Raw genomic sequence first — 14,350 nt, 5'->3', positions numbered from 1 at the left:
AGAATGGCGTGAACCCGGGAGGCGGAGCTTGCAGTGAGCTGAGATCCGGCCACTGCACTCCAGCCTGGGTGACAGAGCGAGACTCCGTCTCAAAAAAAAATTAAAATAAGGCCCTTGAGGTGGGAGGATGATCACTTGAGCTCAGGAGTTCAAAACTGGCCTGGGCAAGAGTGAGATCCTGTCTCAAAAATTAAATAAAAATGAAATGAAATGAAATAAAATACGGTCATGTCCCCTAACTAGCCATGGAATAAGCCACGCCTAACTGCTGGTTTAGCACCCATATGCCTACAGACCTGACCAAGAGCCTATACTCCCGCTGAAACTCTTCTCCAGGAAGAAGTTGGCTTCTTCATGCCACTACAGGGATGCGGGGCTTGGGGAAGCATGAGCAGGGCCCTGTGTGCTTAGTCACCCTCTCTGAGGCACTCATTTACCTCAAGACCTTCACCATAGATAGGCATGGGTGGTCACCAAGGAAGGTACAGGGTTCAGGGGCAGCCTAAATGACTGACACAAGCTTGTGCACAGCAGAGAATGCGCGGGTGGGGAGGTGTATGGGTGCATATGAGGAGGCATTTGGGCAATGAGCGCGTATGAATGGGAGTATGTGTGCGATGGGTGGGAGTGTGCAGGGGACATGCATAGAGAGAGTACAAGGAGTGTGTATGTGTGCATATACGGGATAAGGAAGTGTGGGGGGATTTGGGGGGATGCGGTTGGGCATGGGTAGAGGTGTGTGTGCATGTATGGATACAGGTGCAGCCCCATGTACACAGATGTGTATGTATTTGTGGGGTGGGGTGAGGGGAGAAGTGCATGGGTGTGTGCTGGGTGTACATATGCAGGCTGTGTATGGAAGAGTGTGCACATGTATATGCATGCATGCACGATGTGTGTGTGGGGGGGAGTGTATGTGTAGGGGAATGACATAAGGGCAGTATGTGGGATGTATGTAGATGTGGATATGGTGTGTGTGTAGTATCTGTGTATGTGTAGGGTGGGACAGTGTGGACAAACAGGTAAGAGTATATGTGTGTAGGGAAGGGGAATGTTGGTTTGTGTTTCTGAGGAGATAGGGACAGGTGTGTGTGGTAGCAGGTGGGTGTGTAAAGTGGATGTAGAAGTGGGGTGTGCAGGGGGATATGGGCGTGTACATGTATGTGTGCGGGGTGGGTGGAAGGAATATTTATATACGTTTAAGGTGTATATGTGTGGAGTTTGGGTGTGGACGTGGATGTGCAGGGTGTAGGTTTTTGTGTGGGCTGTAAATACGGGGGTAAAGTGTGGGTGTGGGTGTGTATGCGTCGTGGGTATGGGTGTAGATGTGGCTCCAGAGACATGGGGAGAAGCACATGAGCATGTGTGTGCACATGCAGAGGGTGAGAGCCATCTGCGGGGTGCAGATGTGGAGTACACAGACCGTGTGGGTGTGTGGGTGTGCGGGTGTGCGCGTGTGCGGGTGTGCGGGTGTGCGGGTGTGCACGTGTGCGGGTGTGCACGTGTGCGGGTGTGCGCGTGTGCGGGTGTGTGTTCTGGAGAGACTATGTGAGTGGAGTTACCTGGAGTGCTGGGAGAATGTGTTTCTGTGTGAGGGGCCTGGAGATGTGAATGTGGGGCTAGGTGTGTGTACTTTGTGGGGGTGAGTGAGAAATCACCTTCTGCCTGCAGCTGCATGGCGGGGTGGATGTGTAAACACGTGAAGGTAAATAGGTGTGTGGCCATGGAGTGGACTGGAAGGAATATCTGTGCATGTGTGGGGTGTTTAGGGATGTGGGGCGGGTGGGTAGAGGTGAAGATGGGACAGTGGAAAATTGAAGCATCCTACAAAACCCAGCCAAGTGAAAGTCTGGAAGCAGAGACCTGGCTTGGGACCTGAGAGAAGGTGTGAAGTTTGAATTGAATTTCCAGTGGCATCTAAACCTTCTAAGAAAGGGCCTGGGGATATGGGGAAGCCCCTAGCATTTGGGTAGGGGCCAGAGGATAACACTATTTTGACTGTGGTCATTAGCACCAGCTAGAGAAGCAAGGCTCTCTGTTTTTAAATTCTCCAGCATTCTTTCCTCCCCTCCTTAAGAAGCCAGTCTTCCTTCTAGGCACCAGACAGGGAACCATACCTAGCACTCCAACCCGATAGTTGAGGGTGATGACGATGACATTGCCATAACTGGCGAGGACGCTGCCATCAATCATGTTGCCTGTCCCTTCCATGTAAGAGCCTCCATGGATGTAGACCATGACGGGTTTAGCACCACTGTCCCGGATGTCTGCAAGGAGAAGGGGTGAGACACAGGCTGGGTGGGATGCCCTTCCTCCCCAACCCCCGCCAGCCCGGGGGGTGGGTGCGGGCAGCAAAGCTATCCCAGGTGCCAGGACACCACCGCCATCCCTGAGGGCAGGACTCATGAGGCTGCTCAACCTGGAGCTCAAGCATCAGCCTGAGACAGTGGGACTTCAGTGATGTTTTTGAAGGCTCTGGTTTCAAGTGTCTCCCAGCTGAAGGCAGCCAGGCATGTGATATAGCCAGGCCTCAGTGGGCCATGGCTGGGCCCTGGGGGCGGGGGGCAGCAGAAAGAGGAAGGGCTGGTTCTTCAGGCACATCAGGTGAGTCGCTGCCCTGGGCACCCAGGAGTCCTGGGACCTGACATGGCTTTAGAGAGCAGGAGCTGGGGAGCCCTGAAACCCCCAAGACTAGACCAGTTACATGGAAAAACGGCCATTGGCAGCAGCTGGCCCCCCAGTGCAGACAGAGACAAGAGGTGTGGGAATAAGGGGTGGCACAGGGAGAGAACAAGGAAGGATGTGGGGAAAGGGGAGTGAATGGCAGAGATAGGGTGGGGGGAACCTTGTTGACATGGTTTCTTAGCCATGTGCCCATTTCCCCATTCTCCCCGGGCAGACTTAACCAGAAGCATTGGGGATGGGGCAGAACTAAGAATGACAGAGCCTGCTCCCAGTCAGCACCAAGATGAAGATGGAGCCTCCCCAGAGGCCATTCAACAAGGGACCATCAAGCAGCTGCTCCCAAGCCCAGGTGGCACGGCATCAGGGCTGGGGCAGTCAAGAGAAGGCTCCAGGCCTGATCACCTCTGCCTGTAGCCTGTCAGTCTGTGAACTGGACCAGTACTCTCTGCCATGCCAGCACAGCCCTACCCATCACCACTGGGCCCCCCTGAGCTGCCTGGCCCCTTCGGGACAGAGGGGTGGGGCCAGGGCATGGAGGAGGAAGGGATGCTCTCTGCTGCAGAGCAAACAGAACTTGTTTCTCCAAGGAGGAAGGCTGGTCCGATCATTGCCCAAGGATCTCATGCCATTTATTGATGGCTGTGGTGTCCTGGCCTTAGCCTGGCATTTTAGCCCACTCTTTCTGGCCTTGTCTTGTACCTACTGCAGCCCCTGGCCCCGAGACCATCTCTCTCTTTTCTAGGATAAGGCTGGGGAGGTTCTGGTGCTGCTTTTCCAGCCCCTTTGGTTGTCACTGCCTCACTCCCCAGTTCGCCGTCCTGCGGGGTCCCTTTCCCAGAAGCCAGGCTCCCTGTGAGACACAGGGGTCTCTTCACTGAAACACAGGTAATCTCCTTGCCGTTCCGTTGCCTTTGTCCTCTCCCCACCCTCAGTGGTCCTGCTTTCTCTCCACTCTCCCTGCTGCTCAGTAGGGGCAGGTGCCTCTGAACCACAGAAGATGGGGAAGGGGCGGGAGACCCAGGCAAGGAGGATGTCCTCCCCATGGCTCTGCTTGTGGTCCCCTGCTCCTGCCAGCCATGTCCATCACCCCGGAACTCCCAGTGGCCAACGGGGCCAAAGACAGATGAACAGCCCAACGGCCTTGTACAGGAACAGAAACACACCAACGGACAGACAGACAGACAGACGGGGCTTCTCCCCATCGAGAAGGGGAGGGGCTCTGTGCCATGCACCAGCCGCCGCGCCCTGCAGCCCCCAAATACCTTCATCTTCATCCCCGTCATTATCCGCTAAGTCCTCGCCCTGTTTCTTAGCGCCGGATCCTGGGGACCAGACACGGGGAGACACAACAGCACAGAACAGAGAACAAAACAGAGAGAGAATTCAAAAACAGCATGACTGCAGTGTGGCCCAGCAAGCCAGCTCCGGGCCTGGGCCCAGGACAGGCAGGAGGGATGGCAAGAACTGAGGGAATGGGTGGGCTGAGGCCCAGACCTTCACCAGGATGATGGTGTTGCAGGTCCCTGCTGTGCTGGCCTCTCTGCACCGCCCTGCCCCGCCTCCCTGTCCCCAACAGCCCATCTCAACCAACTACCTTTCCAGTGAGGAAGGAGGTAGCAGCAAGTGGGCCAGGGCACAGAGCCAGAGACCCACTCAGGGGAAGGATTCATTCTGGGTGGAAGGGGCTGCTCGTGTGTACACAGGCAGGTTGAGCTGGAGAGCAGGGTCAGGTACCAAGGGTGAGGGGCGACATTGCCAGCAAGTGTGGAGGTTGTGGATACGAGGTACTTAGGGCAGAGATGTGTACAGGGACCCCAGGCCTGAGCTCCTGGGGCCCAGTGGGCAGGTTCAAGCTGGGCCTCAGCTGACCCTGATCCCCACAGGAGAAAATGGGAGATGAAGCTTTCCCTCTGGTCTTCCTTGTTGGACCCCCTGCTCTGGTTAATGGCAAATGGGGTTCCTGCCCACAGGAACCAGTGTTGAGAGCAGCAAGCATTGCTCTGAGATGTAGAGAGAGCCAGAGAGGGACAGAGGGAGAGAAGAAAGGGGAAGAGGAGAAAGGGATGGTGAGAGAGAGAAAAAAAAATAGAAGAGAAACAAAGAGATAGGAATAATGGTCACAGCTCCAACCATGTACTGAATATTCACCATGTGCCAGACACTCTATTTCTGCCATATTGTTTGATCCTTATACCCCAATGAGATAGGTCCTATCTTTATTCCTGTTTCACTGATGGGGAAACTGAGGTTCAGAGGGGTAAAGTGACTTGCTCAAGATCACACAGCTAGGAAGTGCTAGAGGTGCGATTCACACCCAGGTCTGCTTGACTCCAAAGCCCATGATCTTTCCACTGCATCATGCCACCTTTCTGGGGTGGGGGAAAGGGGAGGGGAGGGAAGAATTAGATGAGAAAAGCAGTGGGGCATGGAGGAGAGGGGAGAGAAGGGGAAAGGAGGGTAGAGAAAAAAGAAGAAACTAGAGGTGAGAAGGGAAACATTTAGGATCTGGGGCTAAGCTGGCACAAATTCTCCTTCCTGTTCTAAGGAGGCTAGAAGTGCATCCTGGTGATGGCCAAGGAGGGAGAGGACCGGCTGTCTGGATGCTGGTCAGTGTGTGGAAACAGAGGGGGCTGTGCTGCCACCCCAGGGCTTGCTCTCTTGCATCTATGACATCAGATACCCTCAGCCTGGAAGGAGCAAAGAGCCCTCTTTCCCAGCCGGTCTGGACTCTGATGACTAGATTTCCTTACAGCCATTCATCAAAACAGGAACTGCCCTCATCCTACAAAATGGCTTTTCAACTAGGACAAGAGCACAGCTCTAGGGGAGAAATTGCCTCTGGCTCCCTGAACTTCCGGTGGCACCTACCGTCTTAATACATTAGCTCAACACCTGCCACTGCTGTCCTCAGAAACCTAATGGGACATGGGTATCATCCCTCACACTGTGGACAGCCTACAAACGGAAAGGAGTCACTTATCCCCAGACACGAATTCCTTCCAACTTGATGGGGTGGGGTGTTGGGGAGATGGGGCAGGTCTTCCCCAGGAAACCCTTCATTTCCCATCATCCCTGACTTAGAAGATACATCCCTTGTGAACCCCTCTGAGAGTGTCCCTGGGTTGCTGCATTGTCCCAGCCTCCTTCACACAGATGCCTCTGCTCCTTCAGCCTGGTACTTGCTGAACGGCTCCTAGCTGCCATGCCTCTTACCCAGGCCAGCCTGACTGCCGACCACCATTCCCAGACCCTGTGCCGCTGAGGGATCCCAGCCAGGCCAGCCCCCAGACCTCTGCACACCACAACCCTAACGACCTCTGGGGATGGGTCTCCCTCAAGAGGCGGGATTTGTCACTCTTCCAAATGGCCACCAGGTCCTGGGTAGGGAACTAATTTGAACAGCGAAATGACCAAATGCCTTCCCTTGCACTGTCTGGAACCCACTTCCTGATTGGCCCATGGGACTTAGGGAAACCAGCTGAGTTTTTTTTTTTTTTTTTTTTTTTTGTAGATGGAGTTTCACCCTTGTTGCCCAGGCTGGAGTGCAATGGCACCACCTCAGCTCACTGCAACCTCCACCTCCCGGGTTCAAGCGATTCTCCTGCCCCAGCCTCCCAAGGAGCTGGGACTACAGGTGCGTGCCACCATGCACCTGTATTTTTAGTAGGGATGGGGTTTCACCATATTGGCCAGGCTGGTCTCGAATTCCTGAACTCAAGTGATCCACCCACCTTGGCCTCCCAAAGTGCTGGAATTATAGGCATAAGCCACTGCGCCCGGCCAAACCAGCTGAGTTTTAATACAAGGCTAAGAGCTTCTTCAGAGCAGTGATTAGGCCTTTAGTCATTTCTAGATCTTTCCTCTACCTTACATCCCTCCACATCCCAACAACACCTAGCACATGGCCTTGCCCACAGTCAACAATCACAATCGGTAAATGTGCATGTTTGAGCCGGGGCTTCCAGTCTGCTCTCTGGCCACACTCTCAGGGCTGGACTGGACAGCCCAAGGCTCTTACTGGGAGATCATTCTTCCTAAGAAATGGTTAATGTGAATGCCATCTCCTCTCCTGCAGGTTTCTTTTCTTTTCTTTTTCTTTTTCTTTTTTTTTTTTGAGACGGAGTTTTGCTCTGTCGCCCAGGCTGGAGTGCAGTGGCACGATCTTGGCTCACTGCAAGCTCTGCCTCCCGGGTTCACACCATTCTCCTGCCTCAACCTCCCAAGTAGCTGGGACTACAGGCACCCGCCATGACGCCCGGCTAATTTTTTGTATTTTTAGTAGAGATGGGGTTTCGCCGTGTTAGCCAGGATGGTCTTGATCTCCTGACCTCGTGATCCGCCCGCCTCAGCCTCCCAAAGTTCTGAGATTACAGGCGTGAGCCACCGCGCCCAGCCGCTCCTGCAGGTTTAAGAGACCTTCTTCCTGAATTCATTTATAGACTAATGGAATGCTAAGGCCAGAACTGTCCCCTACCAACCTCAGATGTGGAAACAGAGGTTCTTGAAGGAAAAGACTTGGCTAAGGTCTCGCTGTGAGTTGGCAGCAGAGCTGGGACTCAGGCCTTGTGCTTCCCAGACCTGTACTCTTTCTGCAGCACCATGATGCTTCTGAATTACACGAAAAACATCAATTGCCTATAGTGTGTGAGGTCCTGGGTGGGATATGGGGCTGTGGTGAAATACTATCCCTAGAGCAGCGGGTCTTACTCCATGCTCAGGTGTGCATTAGAAGCACCCAGGGCTCATGTTCAACATATAGATTCCCAGGCTCTGCCCCCAGAAATTCTTATTCAGTAAGGAGCACCCCATCCCAGGAATCCTGACAACCCCATTCTGAGAAACCCTGCCCTAGGACATCAAAGGAAAACAAACTCCCAGCTTGCCAGAGGGTTGTAGGGATCAAGCTGTGATTTTTCCACCTGTTCCTTAGGCTGTTACTGTTCCAATTCTCCCCAGTCCAGCCACATCTCACCATTTTTTTGAGTTGGGGAGATGGGAATGAGCAGATGGGAGTTGCTTCCGTGTGCTACAGTGGAAAGAACATGTCCTGAGGGTCAAGAGACCCAGGTTTTGGTCCCAGCTCTGCCACAGACCAGCGACGGGGGCCTTGAGCAGCAACAAGTCACTCCCCTGGGCCTGTTTCCTCATCTGTAAAATTGGGATACTGATTCCTGCCTTAGATGCTTCCAGAGATGTAGGGAGGATTCTACAAGGTAAATGCCAAGGCACTTTACAGAAAACATAAAGTGATATTCCAACAGGAAGAATTATTATACAGGGGGAGAAACTCCTCTCAGCATGAGGGCAAATTTAAAATTCAGGATCTTGTGCCTCCTTTAAAGTCCATAGTTCCCAGAGACCCCCAAGTTCTGCCACCAGAGCAGCCTGGGTCTATCAGCTACACTCTGGCCAGAGGTGGTGGGGTGGGAGGCAGAGGTGTGTATGGCAGGAGTTATTAAACCTGTGTACACGTGTTTGGTCTAAGCTTCAGGGTGGGACAATTGAGTCTAGACTTTCAATCCAGGAGAAAGAACACAGAAGGGGTGGTCTTCTGGCTCCACCCACTAGGAAAAGGGTGGAGCCTCTGGCTCCATCTTGGCTTCCTAGAGTTTCTCCTGAGGTGTCACCAAGAGAGCCACTGGCTCTGCCTTTGGCACACACTTTAGGGTGGAATTTGGGGCTGGGAATATTGAAAGAAATAGGGTTGCTGCTTCTGCTCTGAGGCTGCCTTAGGCCACCAAATCCTCCCTGCAAGGCAGCCAGGGCCCTCGGATGAGGTGGCGCTTATGCCTGCTCACTGCCCCCTGAGCCTGGGCTACTTAGAGGAAGGCTGGGTCCTGGGGGCAAGGGCAGGTGGGCAGGCAGCCCTCCCTCTCTCTCTCTCTCCCTCCCCGCCGGCTCGCTACCTACCTCCTTTCCTACAAATTTTCTTGTTGGGCTTTCGGGCGCATTCCTTGGAAATCCGCTTTACTGTAAAATGAATAAAAAACTAAAAAATAACAGGAGGCCTCTGCCCAGGGGCATGCACCCCCCACCCCCCAGGTCCCAAGAGCTGAGCTGCTCTGCAGGCGGCACATGGCAGAGAGCCTGTCCCACCATCTCCTTGTTTCTGTCACTTACCTTAGTGTGACCCCCGCGGGAGGAGGCATCAGCTAGTGAAAGAGGCGGCACCTAAGCATTGCCCACCAGGCTTGCCCCCCGCCCCCCACACACCCAGCGTCCTTGGCCACACACACCTACCACCTTTCGAAGCAGGTGGAATGGCAACAGGGGGGCCTGGTGGAGCCAGCATCCTCCCGCGGGCAGCTGCCAGTCGTGACCCATACTCCCCCAGGGGACCCCCATCCAGCACTGGACCTAGACCCATCAGAGCTCTCAGGCCGGGCCAGGCCCCTCCTGGCAACAGTGTCACTCACACATGGGAGCTCGGACAATGCTGGGAGAGGGAAGAACGGGGAGGGGGGTGGGAGGCCAAGCAGAGTGATGGTTAGAAGCATTTTCACAGACAGACAGACGCATGCTGCAGGGCACACAACCACATGCAAGCCACAAACACAACAGGGCAGGCGGGAGGCAGGGAGGGCACAGTGCCTGGCCGCAGCACTCACCATCCTCCGTCGGCACATAGACGTTCAGGTAGAGACAGTCTTCGTTGGGCTCCTGGATGTAAGTAGCGACGATATCCAAGTTGGCAGTGAACCAGACTGGCAGCATGACTTCGGGCACAGCTGTGTGGATGTTCTGGGGGCACACTGGGGGAAAGTGTGTGGCGTTCCGGATGCCCGACCAGGATGGGGGTGGTTCAGGGGGCAGGAAACGTTTCTCGCCGATCGGGGGAGCTGCGTAGGGCACCCCCAGGTATTGGTCCACAGGCCCCAGGATCTCACTGGGCAGTGGTACCCGGGCACCCCTTAGCTTCCCAAAGTGAGTGTTGACTGTGGGTGCTGGGGCCTGGGTACTGGCTCTCAGCGCCAAACTGAGGAACCACAGGGTGAGGCACAGGCTCCTGCCAACCGTGGGCTTGGGGCTCAGGGACAGCGAGGGCGGGCCAAGCCGCAGCCACATGTTCCGGGCAGGGGGACTGGCAGGAGAGGCAGACTCCAGGGTCACAGCATCAGCCCAATAGGCAGCCCCTTCATGGCCACACTGACTTGAACCTCAAAACTGAGCTCTCGAGGGACACCTACAGGTGCCCAGCAACGTAGAGAGCAGGTCGTCCAAGCACCACAGCTTCAGAAAGGGGACTCCCTCAGGGCCAGACAGGCCTGTGGAAAGAGGGAAGTATGTGTCATCCAAGATGGTCTGGGAGGGCGACAGAGTTGGTCTTTGGGGGCCCCGCTGGGCTTGGGCTATTCTCTTATAGGCAGGAGAGGTTTCACATGGCCAGGGGCCCAGGGACTCACAGGTGATCCACTGCCAATCAGAACCATTCTACGTGCCTGGCCATGGCTGGAAAATCCAAGGGGTTTGACAGTGACAGTTGTTGCCACTGCAAGTTCCCGGTGCCCAACTTCAACCCCACAGCCAAAGAGGTTCATCAGGGTCGGCTGGAGCCAGAGTAGCGTGTGACAGCCAGGGGGTGGGGAGAAACAAAGATGGAGCTCAGGTCCCCGGGCATGCTGCTTGAACGGAGCTGTGTAGCCCTTGGGACCTGGTAAGCCCACACAGGGACCTCCACTTCAGGACAGGGTGGGATTGTCAACCTCACTCCGGGACACTAAGACACAAGAACAGAAAGCAGCGAATCGGCAGAGTCCCACAGAGAGACTCCCTCACCCTCAGGCAGGGCAGAGGGCAGGACAGCCATTCACCGGAGTCCCTGGACCCTCCTGCGCCCCTTCTGTACATTTCTCCTCAGCCCTCACTGCTCCCAAATCCTTAAGCCTTGGTCCTTTCAGTTGGCTCTCTCTTAATTCACACCGAATTCCAGAAGTGAGGTAGAAAGAGTTCTGCCTAGCACCCTAGGCATTGTGGATGCTCTTCCGGTGTATTATAAAATAAACAACGGAGCGTGGGGAACGCATATTCAGAGACTCATAGAAATAAACTCACAAAGACTCAAAGAGGGAATGAGAGAGACCAAGCCAGGATCACAGACACTGCGATATTCACTCACAGAGACATACATTCCAAACCCACAGAGATCCCCTCATATAGTCCCACATTCTGAGACAGAGCGCCTCACACAGCCAGAGCCTCACAGAGTGATACATTCAGAGACACACACAGAGACTTACTGAAATATAATCACACATACCCGCATAGGTAAATATCCAGACACATGCAGCATAATGGTGACACATAGGTGGAGACAGAAACAGAAATAGCAACACACTCAGACACACAGGCCTTCTGACACAGTTACACAGTCAACACATAGACACAGGCACACACAGATACTCCCGCATGCTCCCGCACACACACGCACACACATGCACACGCACGCCACATGCACACCACATGCACATTTAGTTTTCCTCCATTTCTCCCGCCTTCCCAGATTGCAGGCCTGCTCCTTTAAGAACTGGCTGAAGGGGTGGGGGAGGGAGATTGGGAACGCCCGGCAATCAGCCACCACGAGAGGGGAATGAGAATGTGTGTGTGTGTGTGTGTGTGTGTGTGTGTGTGAGAGACAGAGAGAGAGAGAGACAGAAAGAAGAAAAAGGAAGAGGAGGGAGGGCGGGTAAAGTGGCTTAAGGGGTGGGGGCTCAGAGGAAATGAAGAAATGGGGAGCAAAGTATTGGGGGGGAAGATCCCAGACACTGCCCAGAATGCACCCGGGTCGGGGGAGGAGGGGAAGGGGAAGGAAGGGGTAGGAGTAGGGAGGTGGGGCAGGAGGGAGTGGGTGGGTGTGTGTATGGGGGGGGATAGTCCGCAGCTGAGTTCACACAATCCCCCCATTCACCGTCTCCATGGCAACTCCAGGGCACAGACCGCTCATTCACACAGCTTCCCCGCCAGCAACCCCCCCACATTAACCCCCTCGGTGCTGCCCCCACCCCACAAATTCCATTAACCCTTTCGGGATGACCCCCTCTCCAGTAACCCTTCGGCGCCAAATGCCAAATTCTCCTTTGAGTCAATTCCCTGCAGCCCCTCCCCCGTGAACACCTAGACAATCGGACCGACCCCCAAACGCCCTCTGTACCCTAGGACCCACTGTGAATCCCCAAGGCCAAGATCTCCATCCTTGCCCAACTTGCAATTTGGGAGAAGACAAGGGGAGGCAGCAATGCCGGGGATGAGAATGGCATCTGGGGGTACTTTTGGGGCTGCAGAGGTGTGGGGCGCGGGGCATTGTGCAGGAATGGACCAATATTGAGAACTGCAGTACTGGGGGCTATGAGGGCTTGGAATGGATTGGGGGATGGAGTTGCACTGGAATGGGGGAGGATAGGATAAAGGCCTCCATTGGGTGGGGGGGCTGCAGAGAGTGGGGGAGGGAGCCCGGCTATGAGATGCTATGATGGAAGGGGGATGGAGCTGCACTGCAGGGGAGGGGGGACTGGCAATGTGCAATCCCGGGATGGGGCTGGGGGCCCTCAATAGGGGTATTTTGATGAGCATGCGGGATGGGCTGTGGAAATAGAGGAACCATGGGCGGGAGGATGATAGGGATGCGGGATTTAGGGAGGAGGTAGAGGAGAGAACAGAAGCGGGGGAGGATCGGGGGTCAGGGGTGCCGATGGAGAACATGGGGTTGAGAGGGATGGGGGCCACTGGCTGGGGAGTGGAGGAGCCTGGGATTGGGAGGGGTTAGGATGGGGGCAAGGTATGGGCAGCTAGAGGATGAGAGACCGGGGCAGGCGGCCTCACCTGTTCCCCGGGCTGCTGCAAGCGACTGAACCGGGCCACGGACCACCCATATCGCCTCCAGGCCAAGGGCTCCGCACCCGAATCCCCGAGATCAGCTCTCCGGCAGCCTGGTTGCTGTGCCCGCGCACCGAGGGGGCGCGCTGCGCGTGCCCGGACACGGGGGGGCGCGGTCCCTGCCATTAACTCCTTTTGTGCCAGAGATGGCTCAAGTCCTGGGGCATGGCCCAATTCCCCCCATGCTCAGGCACGTTCCGCTCCCTCTCATGCACGTGCACACACACACCTCAGATTGCAAGCTATTAGACAGGTGATCTTCCAGGGCAGCTAGCCCAATCTTTACCTGCAAAGCTTGAGACCTTGACCCAAAGGGAGAAACTGAGGCACTGCCTGCAGGAACCCTCAGTCATATTACACAAAAACACACCTCCACCTCAGTCAGCATCCCTTCTCAGCACCAGCACTACCCAAGCAGCAACCAGTGGGGCCACTCTGCTCTCATCCTGTCACTCTCCCAAAGGTCAGTGCTGTTCCCTTCTGCTGCTTCTGCTGGGGCATGTCAGACTCAGACTGTCAGCATGCCAGTTGTCTGACCATTTCAGTCTCTCCCCTCCAGGTTCAGTGTCTTTGTGTCTTGTGTTTTTGTATGTGGCGCACCTGCCGTTTGTTTAGCAACCCCCAAGCCCCACTGAATGTCCCTCATCCCAGCCAAGCCTGTACTCCTGTGACTCCTCAGAATGTTTGCCAGGATAGAGTAAGGGAGAAGAAAGTTTCAGTCATGTTTGCCTTTACGCTGTCAAGGAGTTCCATTCCTTGTGCACGCAACTCTTAAACTTGGTAAGTCCCATATAAGCAAGGGCTTCGTGGGCCTCAAAGAGGGCTATTTTATTTTTTATAACTTGGGTATTGATTGGTGCTCCTGGTTTTGCCAGCACACTAGACACTTCCCAGTAATAGGGTGCAACTATGGCTTGCATGTTATCCTTAAGTTGTCAAATCATCCTGTACCACCCACTCACAAGGCTGAGGCTGATCCTCTTCCAGCCCTAGCTAGGCAGGGCAGAAGACTCCAAGACTCCAAGACTCCATTGTAGTAAACGAGTTGGCTCTCCTGGACAGCCTTGGATCTAGAACTCAAACTGGAAAGCAAGAGGGCGAGGATGGCCCTGCCACAGCTCCAAATGTGACTCTGGGGTAACAGTTTTGAGTTTTCTCTACTGTAAAATGGGAGCGAGCAACAGTCATCCTGGGTAACTGCCAAGGTGGGTCATGTGAGAACAGGCAGTTCTGGCAGCAGGGCAGAAAGAGAAAGGGTGCTTATTTTTACTGGTCTTTCTTCCTCCTAGAACCAACCGGTCCTTGCACGACCTATTCTATGATGGCACATGCCAATGGAGGGCAATTTTTCATCCAGGCATGTGACTCTCAGGGAAGTTCTCTGTCCTATGAAAGGTATGCCACTTGGTGCATTATGGGGACCACACAAGATGACAAGAAGCGTAGGCAGTGTCTGTCATCTCCACCCTCCCCAGCTTGTTTGAGGCCCAACATCTGGGGTGTTGTGGAAGAATCAGGTTCCATTGATGTTTCCCCTGGCCTAAGGGCCCCTCCTCAATCCCAATGGTATATCTCCCATGGAGGAAAGCTTATGGCTGCAACATTTAGTTGAGAAGGTTCACTGCCGCTTCTTAAAAGACTAAGGGGCCAGGTGTGGTGGCTCATGCCTGTAATCCCAGCACTTTGGGAGGCCGAGGTGGGCGGATCACCTGTGGTCAGGAGTTCAAGACCAGCCTGGCCAACATGGTGAAACCCTGTCTCTACTAAAAATACAAAAATTAGCCAGGCGTGGTGG

General features: G+C 54.7%; 1 protein-coding gene across 4 annotated transcripts in view; it reads right to left on the bottom strand.

Annotated features, from left to right (window-relative positions):
• NLGN3 (neuroligin 3) overlaps positions 1–12,635 on the bottom strand; it is a 26,364-nt gene extending 13,729 nt beyond the window's left edge. The window contains exons 1-5 of one of the 4 annotated variants that reach the window (XM_011992051.1): positions 12,502–12,635; positions 9,294–9,950; positions 8,596–8,655; positions 3,948–4,007; positions 2,118–2,267 (exon numbers count right to left, since the gene is read on the bottom strand). In XM_011992051.1, coding sequence (XP_011847441.1) covers positions 2,118–2,267; positions 3,948–4,007; positions 8,596–8,655; positions 9,294–9,750 — 727 coding nt within the window. In that variant the 5' untranslated portion in view covers positions 9,751–9,950; positions 12,502–12,635. The remainder of the gene's footprint in view (positions 1–2,117; positions 2,268–3,947; positions 4,008–8,595; positions 8,656–9,293; positions 9,951–12,501) is intronic. The other 3 variants (XM_011992052.1, XM_011992054.1, XM_011992053.1) reach the window with 3 other exon arrangements.
• Positions 12,636–14,350: the final 1,715 nt, after the last annotated feature.

The sequence above is a fragment of the Mandrillus leucophaeus genome, unplaced genomic scaffold, assembly GCF_000951045.1.
Source record: "Mandrillus leucophaeus isolate KB7577 unplaced genomic scaffold, Mleu.le_1.0 Scaffold401, whole genome shotgun sequence".
NCBI lineage: Eukaryota > Metazoa > Chordata > Mammalia > Primates > Cercopithecidae > Mandrillus > Mandrillus leucophaeus.
This window is presented reverse-complemented; position numbering and strand designations above follow the sequence as displayed.